Genomic DNA, 19806 nt, shown 5'->3' on the forward strand with positions numbered 1-19806 from the left:
GCCTGTGTGTGCCATACTCTGCCTGCCATATGCTCCCTGTGTGTGTCATACTCTGCCTGCCCTATGTTCCTTATATGTGCCATACTCTGCCTGCCTTATGCTCCCTGTGTGTGCCATACTCTGCCTGCCTTATGCTCCCTGTGTGTGCCATACTCTGTCTGCCCTATGCTCCCTGTGTGTGCCATACTCTGTCTGCCCTATGCTCCCTGTGTGTGCCATACTCTGCTTGCCCTACTCTTTACCCTGTGGATTTAAGCCTGGTAGGGTTTGGTCTGGGGATTTGTTGCATTTGGAAATTGTTGTTAGGGGCCCCTAAGGTGTTTAAGCCTGTGCTGGGGGACTGTGTTAACAGGATGAGGCGGCATATGGAGTAAAGGGTATGTTTATGGTATATTTAAGGGTATGACTTACATTTTTCATGTATGAGTGATATCCCTGCATTGAGCACCATCCATTTGGTATTTTTGGAGTGTTACGAGTGTCATTGTGGGTATGGTCCTAAAAGTTTTTGTGGTAACATGGGTGTGGTTTGAAAGGGGGAGTGGTCAACAGGGGCTTCCATTATCAGGCCTCCATCACGTAGACCTGAAAAATTCCAGGACAGCGCTGGCCTAAAGGATTCCATCATTTTTTCCAAGTACAAGTACCATTGTCTTTGTGTTGGCTTTTGCCGATTTTGCTGAATTGAATCACAATTTCATGAGGAATTATTGCTAAAATTCAGGAATATGTACGTAATGGATCTTTTACAGTGTCTGCGCAATCAACTTAGGGTCATGGATAAGGTAGAGGGTCCGTAAATGCATGGTATTACCACCTTTCTATTGTTCTAGCCAAAATTCTGAACAACTGGGACAGCAGGAAACGAAAAGGGAGTTGTGGTTCTTCTTCATTCCCTTATCTGCCAATGCAACATGAGTTGGATGTTAAAGGGGCATCGACAAATGGAATTTATAGCCTGCCGATCCACTGACCAGCCAATATCACATGGTAAACAGATCTGGATCAAGATCGTAATGGCAGCATGCACCTATTACAAATTATTTGATGGATACAATTATGGCTCAATACCCAAGGGCTCACAAACTTTTTATTGGTTTATAACCGAAGTATAATTCCCAGCATGCTCAGTAACCACTTGAGTGCTGAGGAGACTTTGAGCCGTTTGTCATGAGGAATGGGAATAGAATAAGCTCTTAACTGGAATCAAACGTTTTAGTATTTTTACGATCAGATAATATTGATTTACAGTCTGGTGCTGAAATCACTCTTGGCACCGCAGGGATATGAACGGCCGCATCTTAGGTTATGGTTTGTCTTTTTCTCTGGGGCCAAGGGATATTAGTCCAATTACAGAGTGTTTAATGAGTGTTCTGTTTTATTATTGATGTATTAAAACTGTATTTACAGCACCGAGTGCTCTGAAAGTGAGTAATAAATCAGCGGCTGATGATGTGGCCATTAACTGCAGAGGTTAATCCTCTAAAGATTAAACAGTTTCTGAAACCCATACAGAATTGATAATCCATCTCTGGAAAAAAAATATACACAGAGCTCGGCCTCTTCTTTGTTGTCCCTGATTCATCAGAGATTAAAGGAGAACTAAACCCTAAAAATGAAAGTGGCTAAAAATGGCATATTTTATATAGTGAACTTATTGCACGAGGCTAAAGTTTGAGCTTGTCAATAGCAGCAATGATCCAGGACTTCAAACTTGTCACAGGGGGTCACCATCTTGGAAAGTGTCTGTGACACTCACATGCTCAGTGGGCTCTGATTGGCAGTTGAGAAGCTAAGCTTTGGGGTCGTCACCAGGGCCGGATTTCTATAAGCGGCGCCCCCTGGCCCTAAGCAAACTGTCTGCCCCAGGTGCGTATGCGCGTATTCACAAACAGTGTGCGCACACTTCTGGCACCGGCACTTTCGGACTGAGCGCGCAGGCAAGTAAATGTTAAGTTTTTATTGTAGTAGTCAACTACTGTAGTAGTAGTAGTTCTTATATTGTTTGAGTTAAGGGGAGGGAACAGGAAAGTCACTGACATTAGGTTCCCCTTCGTTGTCATGGAAAGGCCCTGCCTCTTGTTTTATTAAGTTCTTAGAAAATGGAGATACAAAGTAGGTACAAAGCCCTCTAATGTCACACTTCCATGTAATTCCTCGAGAAGAATGCAGCTAGTTAGGCTTTAGTTCTCCTTTAACAGCTATATGCAGGGTGGCTACTCATGGAACACACTTATCAGCATCATTCATTGTCATCATTTATTTATATAGCGCTGTCAAGATACGCAGCACTTATGGACTTGTATGGGCAGTAATTAAAGGAAAACTATACCCCCCAAACAATGCAGGTCTCTATAAAAAGATATTGCATAAAACAGCTCATGTGTAAAACCCTGCTTCATCTAAATAAACCATTTTCATAATAATTTACTTTTCTAGTAGTATGTGCCATTGGGTAATCAAAAATAGAAAACATTTTAAAAAATAAGGGCCGCCCCCTGGGATCGTACGATTCACGGTGCACACAAACATACCAAACAAACCATACTTGTTAGGTCACATGAGCCAATTAGCAGAGTTCTGTCTTTTGCTTCCACACTTCTTCCTGTTACAGTTAGAGCTGTAGTATTTCTGGTCAGGTGATCTCTTCCTGTTACACTTAGAGCTGCAGTATTTCTGGTCAGGTGATCTCTTCCTGTTACAGTTAGAGCTGCAGTATTTCTGGTCAGGTGATCTCTCCCTGTTACAGTTAGAGCTGTAGTATTTCTGGTCAGGTGATCTCTTCCTGTTACACTTAGAGCTGCAGTATTTCTGGTCAGGTGATCTCTTCCTGTTACAGTTAGAGCTGCAGTATTTCTGGTCAGGTGATCTCTTCCTGTTACAGTTAGAGCTGCAGTATTTCTGGTCAGCTGATCTCTTCCTGTTACAGTTAGAGCTGCAGTATTTCTGGTCAGGTGATCTCTTCCTGTTACAGTTAGAGCTGCAGTATTTCTGGTCAGGTGATCTCTCCCTGTTACAGTTAGAGCTGTAGTATTTCTGGTCAGGTGATCTCTTCCTGTTACACTTAGAGCTGCAGTATTTCTGGTCAGGTGATCTCTTCCTGTTACAGTTAGAGCTGCAGTATTTCTGGTCAGGTGATCTCTTCCTGTTACAGTTAGAGCTGCAGTATTTCTGGTCAGCTGATCTCTTCCTGTTACAGTTAGAGCTGCAGTATTTCTGGTCAGGTGATCTCTTCCTGTTACAGTTAGAGCTGCAGTATTTCCGGTCAGGTGATCTCTTCCTGTTACAGTTAGAGCTGCAGTATTTCCGGTCAGGTGATCTCTTCCTGTTACAGTTAGAGCTGCAGTATTTCCGGTCAGGTGATCTCTTCCTGTTAAAGTTAGAACTGCAGTATTTCTGGTCAGGTGATCTCTGAGACAGCACACAGACCATCTCGAAATGGGGATTCAAGGCAAGAGATGTAAAAGTGCAATATTTACTTAAATATACATTCCAGTAAGATTCTTTAATATGCCACTTAAAATTATGTAAACTCTCTATTGCTTAAGTGTTCATTTTGGGGATATAGTTTTCCTTTAAGTGACAGTTTTCCTAGTGGGATAATGACAGTCCTGTCCTGCTTTATGGCAGCTGAGATTCTAGCTATCTGTATAACAGAGCATTCTATCCCAGTGGCTGCACAGATCCTATCTGATGCCCGCACAGATCCTATCTGATGCCCATTGTAAGCAGCAGTCCTGCCCTGCTTTATGGCAGCTGAGATTCTAGCTATCTGTATAACAGAGCATTCTGTCCCAGTGGCTGCACAGATCCTATCTGATCCCCATTGTAAGCAGCAGTCCTGCCCTGCTTTATGGCAGCTGAGATTTTACAACATAGCTATGTCAGTGTGACATTGACCTTAATAGTTTTATTGGCATAACAAATTAGAAAGTTTAGTAAAAAGAAGGCAATAACTTCAGTTTTAAGAACTAAAAACAGCATATACTTGCAGAGATGACCACCTACAGAGAAAAATGGTCTTGTAGTCAGACAGTAAAGTAGCCAAACATTGCTCAAACCCACAGTTCCGCATCCAAAACATCAGCTAACGCATTTCTGCATACTGGTTCTGTAGTCACCACCTAGTGGCCATGAACAGATGCTGCAGTTCTGGATAAGTCTATGGTTAGTGTCAGACACACAAATTGTGCAACCGCTCTCATTAATAATATACAAATACGCAGAAGGAATTTTCCAAATAGTTTACTATTACTCGCTGAAGGCATAAAGCAATTTAAATTAGTCCATGGATTTGGGTGAGATATCCCTGAGTGGGTCTTTTCTGCAAGCAGGGGAGGTTACAACCATGGGCCCCTTAGCACAACAGATGATTGCAAAGGGAAAGCAAAGAATCTACTGATCCCCCAAAGGAATTGATACTGTTGGGTGACTGGTATGGTAACAAATGTTAACTTAAAAACTTAACTTATCAGTATTATCCAATGTGCATCCCTTGGCAGCATTTGATTGTGAGGGGGATACTGGGGGCTCTGACCACGTAATACAAACAGGTGCCAGTTCTTTTTTTCAAATGAAAAAATGGCTACACAGCAGCTTGTTTATATAAACTATAGTAGTACTTATCTGTTATCTACTGTGTATCCTGTGCTTGAATGGCTGCCCCATGGCTACACAGCAGCTTGTTTATATAAACTATAGTAGTACTTATCTGTTATCTACTGTGTATCCTGTGCTTGAATGGCTGCCCCCATGGCTACACAGCAGCTTGTTTATATAAACTATAGTAGTACTTAACTGTTATCTACTGTGTATCCTGTGCTTGAATGGCTGCCCCCATGGCTACACAGCAGCTTGTTTATATAAACTATAGTAGTACTGATCTGTTATCTACTGGGTATCCTGTGCTTGAATGGCTGCCCCCATGGCTACACAGCAGCTTGTTTATATAAACTATAGTAGTACTTATCTGTTATCTACTGTGTATCCTGTGCTTGAATGGCTGCCCCCATGGCTACACAGCATCTTGTTTATATAAACTATAGTAGTACTTATCTGTTATCTACTGTGTATCCTGTGCTTGAATGGCTGCCCCCATGGCTACACAGCAGCTTGTTTATATAAACTATAGTAGTACTTGTTATCTACTGTGTATCCTGTGCTTGAATGGCTGCCCCCATGGCTACACAGCAGCTTGTTTATATAAACTATAGTAGTACTTGTTATCTACTGTGTATCCTGTGCTTGAATGGCTGCCCCCATGGCTACACAGCAGCTTGTTTATATAAACTATAGTAGTACTGATCTGTTATCTACTGTGTATCCTGTGCTTGAATGGCTGCCCCCATGGCTACACAGCAGCTTGTTTATATAAACTATAGTAGTACTTATCTGTTATCTACTGTGTATCCTGTGCTTGAATGGCTGCCCCCATGGCTACACAGCAGCTTGTTTATATAAACTATAGTAGTACTTATCTGTTATCTACTGTGTATCCTGTGCTTGAATGGCTGCCCCCATGGCTACACAGCAGCTTGTTTATATAAACTATAGTAGTACTTATCTGTTATCTACTGTGTATCCTGTGCTTGAATGGCTGCCCCATGGCTACACAGCAGCTTGTTTATATAAACTATAGTAGTACTTATCTGTTATCTACTGTGTATCCTGTGCTTGAATGGCTGCCCCCATGGCTACACAGCAGCTTGTTTATATAAACTATAGTAGAGTTTCTGAAGTAACACACCAGTTTTACCAGTGCAGGGTAACACAACCTTATATTTTTATTACTTTCAATTTTTATTAATTATTAATTTTTTGATGTTACTGTTCCTATCTGCCCCTACAGGTAAATAAATAAATGTGGGATTTTTAGAATCGTAATTATCAATAGAGTTCACCATTTGATAAATATGCTTTTAAAAATCCAATAGTAGGGAACAGAAAGTGAGTGAGTTTTTCTGTGGTTTCAAATTTTGATAAATCTGCCCCGTAGTACAAATAATAAAAAAAAATATCTGTGCTTAACCAGCTCTTGCCCCTATTTCTGTTGGATTACAAGGCTCCAGCTCGAAACATGTAGATTATTCCCATCAGTCCCTGCCCCTTGAAACTTATTATCTAACAGCCCTTTCCCACACAAGTATGGAGAGAACAAACAAACTGACAGTAACGGACCTATCTGGAATTGAACCCAGGACCCCAACTTTACTCATTCATTGACACCCAAACAAGCGCCCGTTAATAAACAAGTTTTTATTGTTTGTGGAAACTGAAGAAATGTGCTTTCTAAACTGTACCCTGACCGAGGTACAAACCCCCAGTTTCTTATTTATTTACAAAAACGTTATTACCCCTCACCCACAAACATGTTACAATAACCCCAGTTTATATTCCATCATCAAGTGCGGCTCTCCCATCAGCTCGCTTTGTGAGGGATCTGCAAAACAAATGAAAAACAAATTGAATATGCAAATCAGGTTAAAGTCTTAATTTTTTGGCAGAATATTTTGTGCAGACTTTACCAGCATCCCTACTTAAAGGAAAAGTATACCCCAAAATTAACACTTAAGCAACAGATTTAAATCATATTAAGTGGCATATTAAAGAATCTTACCAAACTGGAATATACATTTTAAAAAATAAGGGCAGCCCCCTGGGATCGTAGGATTCACGGTGCACACAAACATACAATACTTGTTAGGTCACATGAGCCAATTAACAGACAGAGTTGTGTCTTTTGCTTCAACACTTCTTCCTGTTACAGTTAGAGTTGTAGTATTTCTGGTCAGGTAATCTCTTCCTGTTACAGTTAGAGCTGCAGTATTTCTGGTCAGGTGATCTCTTCCTGTTACAGTTAGAGCTGCAGTATTTCCGGTCAGGTGATCTTTGAGGCAGCACACAGACCATCACAAAATAGTGGGTTCGAGGCATGAGATGTAAAAGGAAAATATTTACTTGGGGCAGCTGGGAAATTGACAATATGTCTAGCCCCATGTCGGATTTCAAAATTGAATATAAAAAAATCTGTTTGCTCTTTTGAGAAATGGATTTCAGTGCAGAATTCTGCTGGAGTAGCACTATTAACGGATGCGTTTTGAAAAAAACATGTTTTCTAAAGACAGGATCCCTTTAAAGGAGAAGGAAAGCTACGGAGGCATTTTATTGCCAATAGATTAGCTGCAATAGTGCAAGCTAGAATGCTATATTTATTCTGTAGAATGTTTTACCATACCTTAGTAAAAAGCTCTAGAAACTCTCTGTTTGTTTAGGATAGGAGCTGCAGTATTAACATGGTGTGACATCACTTCCTGCCTGAGTCTCTCCCTGCTCTGGGTTCAGATCACAGTAGAGAAGGGGGGGGGGAGCAAACTGAGCATGCTCTTGCCCAGGGCAATGAGGTTTAAGCCGAAGGCAGGAAGTCTGATACAGAAGCCCATGAGTACACAATAGAAGGAAAGAAATGCAGTGTTTCTTTTGACAGCGGACTCAGAGCAACATTACTTTGGGGGTTTACTGGTATATTTAGATGGACCTTTCGGATAAGGCTTACTTAGTTTTAACATTTCCTTCTCCTTTAAGTAAATATTGTCCTTTTACATCTCTTGCCTTGAACCACTATTTTGTGGTGGTCTGTGAGCTGCCTCAGAGATCACCTGACCAGAAATACTGCAGCTCTACCTGTAACAGGAAGAGATCACCTGACCAGAAATACTGCAGCTCTACCTGTAACAGGAAGAGATCACCTGACCAGAAATACTGCAGCTCTACCTGTAACAGGAAAAGATCACCTGACCAGAAATACTGCAGCTCTACCTGTAACAGGAAGAGATCACCTGACCAGAAATACTGCAGCTCTACCTGTAACAGGAAGAGATCACCTGACCAGAAATACTGCAGCTCTAACTGTAACAGGAAGAAGTGTTGAAGCAAAAGACAGAACTCTGTCTGTTAATTGGCTCATGTGACCTAACAAGTATGGTATGTTTGTGTGCACCGTGAATCCTACGATCCCAGGGGGCGGCCCTTATTTTTTAAAATGGCAATTTTCTATTTATGATTACCCAATGGCACATACTACTAGAAAAGTATATTATTATGAAAATGCTTTATTTACATGAATCAGGGTTTTACATATGAGCTGTTTTATGTGATATCTTTTTATAGAGACCTACATTGTTTGGGGGGTATAGTTTTCCTTTAAAACAGTGTCACATTTCAAAGCTTTATATTACATTGTTGTCAATAAATCAGGCAGATCTTACTGCCAACTTACCATTGAGTATATCCTCAAAGCTAATGCACTCGTCAGTTCCCCTCAACGTATCCAAGGCAATGTTGGAAATGGGAAGGAATGGGAGACGCTGGACCTTTGAGGGTGCATAAGAAGGGAGAGAGCATTTTATCCTCAAGCAATCACAGGCCTCTCCCTCGCCAGACAACTACTCCATCAAAACAGGGATCTATAAAAATCCGTTAGGACAGGAGAGCATCAGCCCAAGGATACTGGCAGGGCAGGCTATGGTTTCGGCCTTATACATGTCTAACATAATAAAACAGAAAACAACTTCCTGCTTTTCAGCTCTCTAACGCTGAGTTAGTCAGCAACTATAAGGGGGGCCGCATGGGACATAACTGTTCAGTGAGTTTGCAATTGATCTTTAGCATTCAGCTCAGATTCAAAAGCAACAGTTATAACTCATATTAACCCGTCCTCAAGTCTCTGATTGGTTACTGCCTGGTAACCAATCAGTGAAAAACAAGAGAGCTGAAAAGCAGGAAGTAGTGTTCTGGATATTATGTTACACATCCAGTCACTCCAGCCTTTATACATTACATTTTTGCCTAACTAACTATATTAGATACATTATTTATTTTGCACATTGCTGATCATACGTTTGAATCAGATACAAATCTTAGCGTTGCTTTATACAGTGATGTTTCCACTTACCTGTTTGACTGCTTTAAACTCCATGTGCAGTTTTAATGGAGCGTGCAGCCCTTGGATATTTCTAACTGTGGAGAAATTCACCTTCTCTTGGTTTATCTGAAACTGCAACATTCAATCAATTGTTAATAAGTCAAATCAGTTGTTTTTTTTCCCCTATAGAAAACAGCACAAAATCTTAATTTACTGGGGGTGACCCCCACATGCTATAAACGAGAACGTTTTGTCCTGGGCTCTTGGTCTCTCTTAAAACCTAACCAGATTTACATGGCAAACCATAGCATTAAAGTGGCAAAGCCTTTATCACACACATTTATAAATATGGCCGTTTTTAGGATTCAGGACATAATGGATATTGCTTTAAAATCCACATTATATACTGAACTTACTGCACCAGCCTAAAGGTAGCAGTGATCCAGGCCATCCATGCTAATCAACTTGGATTTTGTTAAGGGGTGTCAGTGGCACTGCACATGCTCAGTATGGTCTGGGCAGCTGTTGAGAATCTAAGCTTAGGGGTCCTTGCAAATCATCAAGCAGACAGTGATGTTCACCTGTAATATAAGCTGATGCTACAGGGCTGATTATTAACTGCTGATGCTAATTGCACTGGTTTCTGAAGCTGCTATGTAATGTGAATCTGAATTACTAAAATCAGCCTTTTATCATATTTATATTATATATAACACACAATACACTGTGAGTTGGTCCATAAGCTCAGATAAGTGACAGCAGCCTAGAGTTGGAAATCAGCAGGAAAGAGGATGGGCAGCTACTGGGGCATCTTTGGAGACACATATCTTCCCTTTTAAAGGGCTGAGCACTTTGGGCTGGTACAGAACTCCCAACAAATAATTTGCAACATTTCTACTCTACTTCTTGGTTGAAATTTAGCTCTCCTTTAATTATATTATTTTTGACTGCACAGGGTGTAAAGGGGTGGTTCACGTTTGAGTTAACGTTTAGTATGTTATAGAATGGTCAGTTTCTAGAAACCTTTCGATTGATCATTATTTATTTTTTATTGTTTTTTTAATTATTTGCCTTCTTCTGCTGACTCCAGCTTTTAAATGGGGGTCACCGACCCCATCTAAAAATAAATATGTTACCATTGTTACTTTGTAGGGATCATCTTTCTATTCAGGCCTCTCCTATTCATATTGGAGTCTCTTATTCAAACCAATGAACAGTTGCCGGGGTAATTTGGACCCTAGCAAAAATTGCAAACTGGAGAGCTGCTGAATAAAATGCTAAAAAAACTCAAAAACCATAAATAATAAAAAATGAAAACCAATTGCAAATCGTCTCAGTATATAACACTCTACCTCATACTAAAACTCAAAGGTGAACAACCCCTTTAAAGCCCAATCAAGCACCTTCATCAGAAATGCAACCACTTACGTTTTTCTCAGAGAGCTCCAGAGGGTGGCTTGGCATGAGCTCACTTTGCACACTTGTAAAGCTGGAATAAAAATGGTACAAATAGGTTACACATCAGTTATAAAGAGGATATATTCATACTGACTGGGGTATATACAGGTTTCCTGGCCTACAAGTGTACAAACCACACAAACTATACACATACACAAAAGTGGCAGGCAGAACAGGCTCACCTCATAAGCAGCACATCTCTATAATGAACCCAGACTCAAAAACTATAGTAATAAGGGGCACATTAGAATTTTTATTTTATCTCTCTAATTGTAAACCTTCTCTCCACGGCACATCCCCCATTACACTGAGACAGAATGTCAAAAGTGTGCATTGTTCAGTAGTCACAACAGCCCGCTATTTTCATTATTAAAGGAGAAACAAACCCCTTATTAAAAAAAGAAAAACCCTACCCAGACCCTCCTCCCCCCAAGCCTAGCTGCTACCCCGGGCAAATGCCCCTAACTTTTTACAGATTCAGGGATCAGAGTTCACGGCAGCAATCTTCTGGGTCTTCCCGTCTTCTCCGGCGCATGCGCAGTTGTCGTATTTTTAATAAGGGGTTTGTTTCTCCTTTAATGGGGACCTCATTACATCTTCCCGGGTGCTCATTTGGCAGCTCCACAATTAAAAACGAACTTGAACTACAGTTGAGCCTTATCTCCGCAGCTGCATCAAAACAGCCACCCCAAATTTCCCCAAATGCTCCTCGATACCTGTACTGAATTGAAAGAGCTGTGCATAAAGCTGGCGTTACACGAAGATATGTCCGCCAACGACAGGGCTATATCGGGGTAATCCGAACATTCGGCCATAGGGCTGAGCGATCGGATTACAACGAGGAGCAATGGGCTCAGATGGGTCAGTCGCCGGAAAAATTAAACCTTCCCGATCGATATCATGGCAAGATATCAATCGGGAAGACCCGTCAGAAGCCCCCATACACAGGCAGATAAGCTGCCGTATTAGTCTAAAGGACTGATATTGGCAGCTTTAAAGGCCGTGTATGGCCACCTTAAGAGTTGGTGGCAACCATGATTGTGCCTACGGTTAATGTAAGGGTTTCAGTCTCATCAAAGCAAAAAAAAAAGGCAAAAGCTACAGGGGGGAAGCCTGACACTTTGTACAATATCTCACCACCACATGAACACAAACCTACCCAGTACGGAGAGTATCTTGGATCCCGTATCCTCCATAGTGCGTGGAAAGCTCACCGATCGGGATACTGTCCTTGAGCTGCGACCCCAGAGCCTTGGTATTCTGAAAGGCACAGCAGGGCCACACATTACACAGAGTCATCCGTGTGGATTTCATGCAGAATAAAAATGTACAATGGGTTTCAATCTATTCAAATGCACCGGCATCTGTATTGCAGTTTCTATTCCCTGCACTGCTGATTCTGACTTCTGAAACTGTGTAGCAATAGACATGGAGGAGAACTGGCTTTGGCTACATTGTTGCAAAAGAGTCAGAGGCAAATAACAAGGGCTTTTGTGTGGAAAAGTTCCCCAGTAGCAATTTGCAAATTTCTAACGTTTTGCCGGAAAATTAACAAATTTCCAATAAAACGAAGAAAAATTTGCGAAACTCAAAAAATTGATGTCAATGGGCGTCCGAATAGTGTCGACGCGCGACAGTTTTGATGTGAGCGACTTTTCCAAAGTGGGAATTGACGCAGTGAAACCCTGAAATTTGCTGCAAATTCACTCGCCCATCACTACACCCCAGAATATATAGTTACCAGGTTGGCAGTTTTCCTGCCAAATTGGGCTACTAATTTAAAGCCAAGGCTGGTTCTGAAAGTACAAATTAGCCAAGGTACGTTTTGGGCTACTTTGGCTGGTTTTTACTTTGGAAACCTGCCAACTTTTTTTTTCTTCCCCTAATGTGCCAAGCCTATGTCTCCCAATGCATGTTGGGTAATGTAGTTTTTGTTTAACAATTTGCCAAGCTTAATGTAAGACTACAATACCCAGCATGCAATGGGGCTGACTTGTGTAGATTCTGGGCTCTGTACCCAAGTTCCCGGTCCCATTCTCACATTTTCTGGTGGCTTTTCCTCAATTTTGGGGCAAAAATCACCAAAATGTCCAGAGGTTGATCTGTTTTACCAATATTTATTGAAACTGTATATGTATTAGGGCCTTATGGGACCCCTATACCTCCTGGGCCCCCCTCTGTATTTATGACCCTGGTGATGGGCGAATCTGTCCCATTTTGCTTCATGGAAAAAATTGCAAAACCGTGAAAATTTGAAAAAGGAGTATTTTCACATATATTCATTTGTTTTTTAGACTTTTTTTTCCACTGCACATATTGTGCTATTTTTTGGGCTACTTTTGGGCTAGTATTATAGCTGACTTGGGCTGGTTTTGAAAATAAGACCTGACCCTTCCAGTATACAAACAAACTAGCCAGAGAGCTCCCCAGTATATAAGCCAACCCCGAATCCCAACTCCCTGGTAGCCTTTGCATCTGTATTTAGGGTCGCCACCTGTTTGGTTTTGACCAGAAAAGTTCGGTTTTTATAAGGTCTGTTCGGGTCTGAACTCTGTTCGGTTTTCAGCCTTGTGAAACCTGAGCAATATTCTGGCCAATACATGAAAAACATTTAAATATTAAGATACTCACCTCAACATGGCTTTAGTTACTATCCAGTGCAGTTAATTTCTTATTATTACAGATACAAAAAAAAAAAAAAAAGCTAAATGAATTAGGGGATGCGCTGAATCCAGGATTCGGTTCAGTATTCAGCCTTTTTCAGCAGGATTCGGATTCGGCCAAATCCTTGTGCCTGGCCAAACCGATTTTGCATATGCGATTAGGGACGGGAGGGAAATCGTGTGACTTTTTGTCACAAAACAAGGAAGTAAAAAATGTTTTCCCCTTCCCACCCCTAATTTGCAAATGCAGATTAGGATTCGGCTAAATCTTTTGCGAAGGATTCGGCCGAATCCAAAATAGTGGATTCAGTGCATCCCTAATATCAATCAAAAATAAGATTTTTTTTTTTCTAAATTAGCATTTCTGTATTTCAGAGCTTGCTGGATAACGGATTTCTGGAGAATAGATCTCATACCCGTCATGAAAGGATTGGGCTTGATAATCAATTAGAATGTAGTGACAGATAGAGTTGCCACCCGTGTGGTTTTGACCTGGGCTTGAACAGCATCTAAGTGATGCAATAGCCTCCCCCCAGTGTCATAAATCCACCAACATCTTTGTGCCCACCTCTGATGTCATCACGCCTGTTCTTACATCACTGCCCTTCCCCCATGTTCAGCCATCAGCAAAGGTGGCAACCCTATCTGTATTGCAGTTTTTATTCCCTGCACTGCTGATTGTGACTTCTGAAACTGTGTAGCAATAGGAGGAGAACTGGCTATGACTAGATTGTTGCTAAAGTCAGAGGCAAATAACACAAGGGCTTTTGTATGGACGAGCTCCCCAGTATGGAAGCAAAGCAGCCAGAGAGCCTCCCTGCAATAATACTGATTTGGACCAGACAAGGCTCTCAGAGGCTGCTGGGAAATGTAGTCCGAAGGAGACAAAGGAGTATTGTGCGCAGAGCAGGAACCGGCTGCAACAGATGAGAGGCCGGTGACACAGCAAGTAACGCAAAGCGAAACTGAAACCATAAGGAAGCGGCTCTTCTGACCAGACTGGTCCCAGTAACTAATAACGAGACTACGAACAGTAGGCCAGTCCCGTACCGACCCGCGCTTCACCCACTCACCATCGCTAAACCGGCTTCTTAGCAAACGGAACCTTTTCTTTCCAGCGCAGTCAGACGGATAGGATCAGAAACTGCTACGTCACTGCCATGTGACCGTAATGGGGGCGTGAGGACGTAAACCACGTAAAAGCGTGGCTACGTTTTTTTTTCCTCCGGCGCTGTGACTAAACCCACATTCGCAGCACCACGTGACTATTCGGAGGAGAGCGCGAATGTGACTTTACCCGACGGGGTTTTATCCTGATTTATTTAGTTTTTAGATGTAGCGTTAACCTCCAAAGTGTGACCTCCCCATTTATATAGACTGAGGTGTGCTTTCTGGCAGGCTGCTGTTTTTCCTTCTCAATGTAACTGAATGTGTCTCAGTGGGACATGGGTTTTTACTATTGAGTGTTGTTCTTAGATCTACCAGGCAGCTGTTATCTTGTGTTAGGGAGCTGCTATCTGGTTACCTTCCCATTGTTATTTTGTTTGGCTGCTGGGGGGGAAAAGGGAGGGGGGTGATATCACTCCAACTTGCAGTACAGCAGTAAAGAGTGATTGAAGTTTATCAGAGCACAAGTCACATGACCAGGGGCAGCTGGGAAATTGACAATATGTCTAGCCCCATGCCAGATTTCAAAATTGAATATAAAAAAAATCTGTTTGGTCTTTTGAGAAATGGATTTCAGTGCAGAATTCTGCTGGAGAAGCACTATTAACTGATTCATTTTGAAAACATTTTTTTTCCCCATGACAGTATCCCTTTAACAAACAGAAAACTGGGCAGGATCTCCCTTGATTGACATGGCGATAAGCCAATTGCAACGTCACTGGTCCACCCCTCTGGCATCAAATACCTGGCCGGATCTTGGCCATGGAAAGGTGGTAACTAGTGATGTGCGGGCCGACCCCTGGACGAAATGCGCGGGTGGGTGCGGGTTGAGTTCTTCTCCTGCTCTCCCCGGCCGCGACCTAGTGCTTCCGGCGCCGGAATTTATACACTTCCGCCTTCCCCGCCCCTTTTGTGACATCACTGCGGGGCGGGCGCGGGTCTAAAAATAAAGGAGAGCAGCGGGCCCAGGTGGGGGTCGGGAAATTCTCGACCCGCACATCGCTAGTGGAAACCTTCATTTCCAAGTCTATGATAAAAGCGGCTGTGACTCAGCTAGGGTTGCCACCTGTTTGGTTTTGACCTGAACAATTCAGTTTTTGTAAGGTTTCTTCTGGTCTGAACTTTCTGTTTGATTTTCAGCCTTGTGAAACCTGAACAATATTCTGGCCAATACATGAAAACCATTTAAATACTAAGATACTCACCTCAACATGGTCTAGTTACTATCAAGTGCAGTTCATTTCTTATTATTACAGACACCAAAAACAAAAAAAAGCAAATCAATCAAAAATAAGAATTTTTTTTCTTTCGTAGTATGTTAACGAATTTTTTTATGTTACTGGTTCTTTAAGAGTGACGGGAGACTGGGGTACAGAGCCCAAAATCTGGTAACTCCCGACCTACACAAGTTAGTCCCATTGCATGCTGGGTATTGTAGTCTTACATTAAACTTGGCAGTTGGCAAATTGTTAAGCAAAAACGACATTACCCAACATGCATTGGGAGACACAGGCTTGGCCACATTAGGGCAAGAAAAAACTTTGGCTGGTTTCCAAGGTACAAACCAGCCAAAGACCCAAAAAGTAGCCCAAATCCCTACCTTGGCTAGTTTGTACTTTCAAAACCTGCCTGGGCTTTAAATTAGTAGCCCAATTTGGTTGGAAAACGGCCTACCTGGCAACCCTTGGCTTAATCATCAAGCAGAATATATCTAGAGATAGTGGTGCCACCAGTGTGGTTTTGAATTGGGCATCAACACTTTAAAACATTGAGAATACTGGGTAGAAATACAGCCAGTTGCTTCTGAGTGATGCAATAACCTTGCCCTGGTGTCATAACTCAACCAACATCATTGTGCCCTCCTCTGATGTCATCACGCCTTTTCCTACATCACTGCCCCACCCCCTGTTTGGGTTTAGCCTTCAGCAAAGATGGCAACCCTAGACTCAGCAAGTGACATCATGCGCTTAACCCCTTCTGAAGCAGCGTAAACTGTGTTCTGCATGCGCACATCACTCCTGCCTAGGGTTGCCACTTTCTTCCCGACTAACTCCAGATGGCATGGTTGCCAGGTCAAAGTCAGCCAAACACTATAAAAAAGCCAAAAAGTAGCCAAAAGCCATTTTAAAAGCCCAAAAATAGCCCAATTTGTAGACTGAAACAAACTGGGCTGTACACTGGGGAACTGCTCCTGGCTTGTCATGGAGCTGCAGGTGTTGTTGGTTCATCAGGAATCCAGACCTGAGTCTCACACATAGATCTGGATTTAGTCCTTGGGGCTACGGGAACGTAGGTTTTAGGAAAGAAGGAGCTGTAGGAGGTGAGAGAAACGAGACAGCGGACAATGACTGGTAGAAAGAGGAAGGAGAGATAGAAGCTGGGGTGACCTGCAGCTAGAGTAGCCACCTGGCTGGTATTTTAAAAATGGTGGTTGATCCCAATGTTATTAATAGGGAAAAACATAAATATATAGGAAGGCCGGTATTTTTTCCAGAAAAGGTGGCAACCCTACCTGCAGCAGATGGTGCTGGGGAGAAAAGGAAATTGAGCGGGTTTTGAAAGTCCAAACTAGCGGCAACTACCGAAACTAGCCAAATGCCGTACAATGGCCGGTTTGGACTTTTAAAACCAACCACTAAGTTTAAAAAGTAGCCCGATTTAGCTAAAAACAGCCAACCTGGCAACCCTGCCCTGCGGGGTTGTGATGTAGAGGGGTGTGATGGGCCGTACAGAGGCGGGGCAATGATGTATCACCGATCACCATGTCAATCTCAGCGAATCCTGCCTGGTTTTCCAGGCAGTTTTGACCTGTACATCCCTTCAAAAAACTGAGCTGCCTTGGTCAAAACCGGACACGTGGCAACCCTACTCCTGCCGACGTCACTGAATGTTCTGCACATGAGCACATCGGATTTAGAGGAAAGTCGTCAGAAGTTGGAATGTGTAAAGGTGGCCATACACGATCCTTGGTCGCCAGAAAAATCAAACCTCCCCGATCGACGTACAATAAATACTCTTACATTAACGATAGAATTTAGTATCACAATAGCCTTGGATATTATGTTTGTCCAAGAAATCATCCAAGTCCCTCTTAACCTGCTGTGAGCAACTTTCTTAGCCTTCAAGTAAAGGAAGGAGGCGCTACAAAGAGAAAATAATTTAGCGACTCAGTAATGCAAAGTTGTGATTATCATTTGGGGAAATCAAATAATGGGTTGCCTTGTCCTTTAATAGTCATACCATCAGTAGTAATAGGGAATTGAAACAAGGGACTTGGTTTAGGTGGGAAGACCATGAGTTCAGGTTGAGGCAGGTTAGGCTTGAGGTGGAGTTGGTTCATCCAGGAGGAGATAGCGAGTAGGTAGTTTGTGATCTGCCTCTCAACGTCAGTGGTTAGTGAAGAGATGTCTAAATAATTCTGGATGTCATAAGCATATAGGTGACATTTAATGCCAAATGGAGATATAAGGTCTCCTAAAGTGAGAGTGTACAAAGAGAACAGCAGAGGGCATAGTACAGAACCATGAGGCACCTCATCAGGTACAATGTCTGGTGGGCCCTGTGTTTTGTGGAATCTCTGCTAGTTATTTTGTGGGCTGTTCCTGCTGAATTGTGCTTAGTATAATTCCAACACTGAGTTCCAAATTCAGTGTTATACCCACTGCAACAACACATCAGGTTCTCCAAAAACTCCAAGGTTCAAGATGTGTGTTGGCAAACTCCAAAAGCGGATAATGGGAAAAAGCAAGAAAAATATATACTGTATAGAGTAGCGTTCTCATAAATATAAGCACCCTTGTGTGTGTGTATATATATATATAGTGAATAAAGTACCCCCTATTGTAAAATATAAGGATATTATAAGTTACCGAGGAGTTTCATGACCATATAAAAGTACGAGGCCGAAGGCCGAGTGTTTTTATACAGGTCATGGAACTCCGAGGTAACTTCTAATATCCTCATATTTTACAACTGGGGGTACTTTATTTATTATAATACACAAATTTCAGTGAGTCATGTGACAGAAATGACATCAGAACTCACCGTTTATAACTGATGACATCAGAACTCACCGTTTATAAGGATATAATTTACAGGATATTCATGGCTTTTGTGTATTATATATATATACAAACAAGAAAAGAGACGCAGCAACATACACATTGTGCTGTACACTAGATGGCAGCATTTACCCAACATTGTACAATATTCCTGTAAAGTATGTCGAGCTTTAAATACTTAAACATATTAACATAAAGTTAATATAGATTAATTATAGTTAATATAGATCCACAGGGTAGGAAATGGTTCCTGCTCGCTGCTGCTTCAGATGTATAATATCCCTAGCATGGGACCAGCGCCAGTTACTAACCGGAGCTTTCAAAGCCCAATCTGTGCCAGAGTTCTTTTTACGGCTTCTAATAATGCAAATACGGCTCTGCTGTAAATCTGTAGATCATAAATGGTCTAAAACGGGGAGAATGAGGCCAAAATTCCAAAGATTTATAATGAAGTGATAAGTGAATGTAAAATTGATGAGGGGGCTATTCTAAGCACTTTTGCAATGTACATTCATTATTAATATGTTTTTTAATTCCAAGATATTAAAGGATACATGTACTGTTAATATGAATGAATTTGGTTACAACAGCGCCACCTGCTGGTCATTTTCCCACCAGTCTGACCAGCAAGTAGTCAAGGAAGAAGTTGTCAGGAGAAAGAAAGAGGCTGCTCTGATGTTCTTCTGCTTAGGAAAGATTTGAGAAAGATTTCTAATTTTTCTACCTAAAACATAAAGTTAATATAGACCCACAGGGTAGGAACCAGTTAGGCTTAATTCTTTCCAGGGGTGTTGCTGGGAGTGAAGACATAAGAGAAGAACCTAATAATTGAGGTGACCACAGTAACCTCTTAGGGCCTCTTAGTGCTTAGTCCTGCAGCGGGTCGGGTACCTGCAAAAAAAGAGGGCACCCTGCGGAATGAGGGGAGGATTTTCAGGTGCGGTTGTAGTTGCGGGTCGGGTTGTGGGTCTCATCTAAATTTCTTATCTTATATAATATTTTCTATATTTTACTTTTTAAAGTTTTACAAAACTTGTTTCTGTCCGCACCCACTCTTGATGACGCCACTTCCAGTTTGCAGCACCATCACTTCCTGTTTGATGGTGGTTGGTTGGTTGCGGGTCGGGTTGCGGATAAGGCAGTTGTGGGTCAGGTAGCAGATCAAAGTGGGTAAATATGTGGGATCCGACGCGCTGTGACAAATTGCATGCGCCGGAAATAAGGTAAGTGAATGCATTGTCGGCTGAAATCATAGTTGTCGCAGGCGCGTCGGATCGTGCTGAAAACGTCCGTGTAATCCTACCCTTAGAAATTGGTTCTGCGCAGGACTCTAGCTTAGGTTGCCGCAATAGAGGCAGAGATTGCAGCTCAAGTAGTGTAATTGTAACGCCCGAAGGCGCAGTTGAAGTAAGGACCAAAGAGAAGGCAACAATCCAAGTTCGCGGTACAGAAAAGGGTTTATCAAAGAATGGTCGTAAAACAGGCAGAATGGTCAAGACAGGCAGTACAGATTCAAAGTCGATAACAGGCAAGGTTC

At 42.1% G+C, this 19806-nt stretch overlaps 1 protein-coding gene across 1 annotated transcript; it reads right to left on the bottom strand.

Annotated features, from left to right (window-relative positions):
* Positions 1-6235: 6235 nt before the first annotated feature.
* Positions 6236-14164, bottom strand: pomp.S (proteasome maturation protein S homeolog). The gene is given in 6 exon segments (NM_001091284.1): positions 6236-6439; positions 8276-8369; positions 8951-9052; positions 10349-10409; positions 11538-11638; positions 14115-14164. Coding segments are annotated over 6 exon segments (429 nt in total). The 5' UTR covers positions 14118-14164; the 3' UTR covers positions 6236-6371.
* Between the last annotated feature and the right edge of the window lie 5642 nt (positions 14165-19806).

Source organism: Xenopus laevis, chromosome 6S, assembly GCF_017654675.1.
Source record: "Xenopus laevis strain J_2021 chromosome 6S, Xenopus_laevis_v10.1, whole genome shotgun sequence".
NCBI classification, from domain to species: Eukaryota; Metazoa; Chordata; class Amphibia; order Anura; family Pipidae; genus Xenopus; species Xenopus laevis.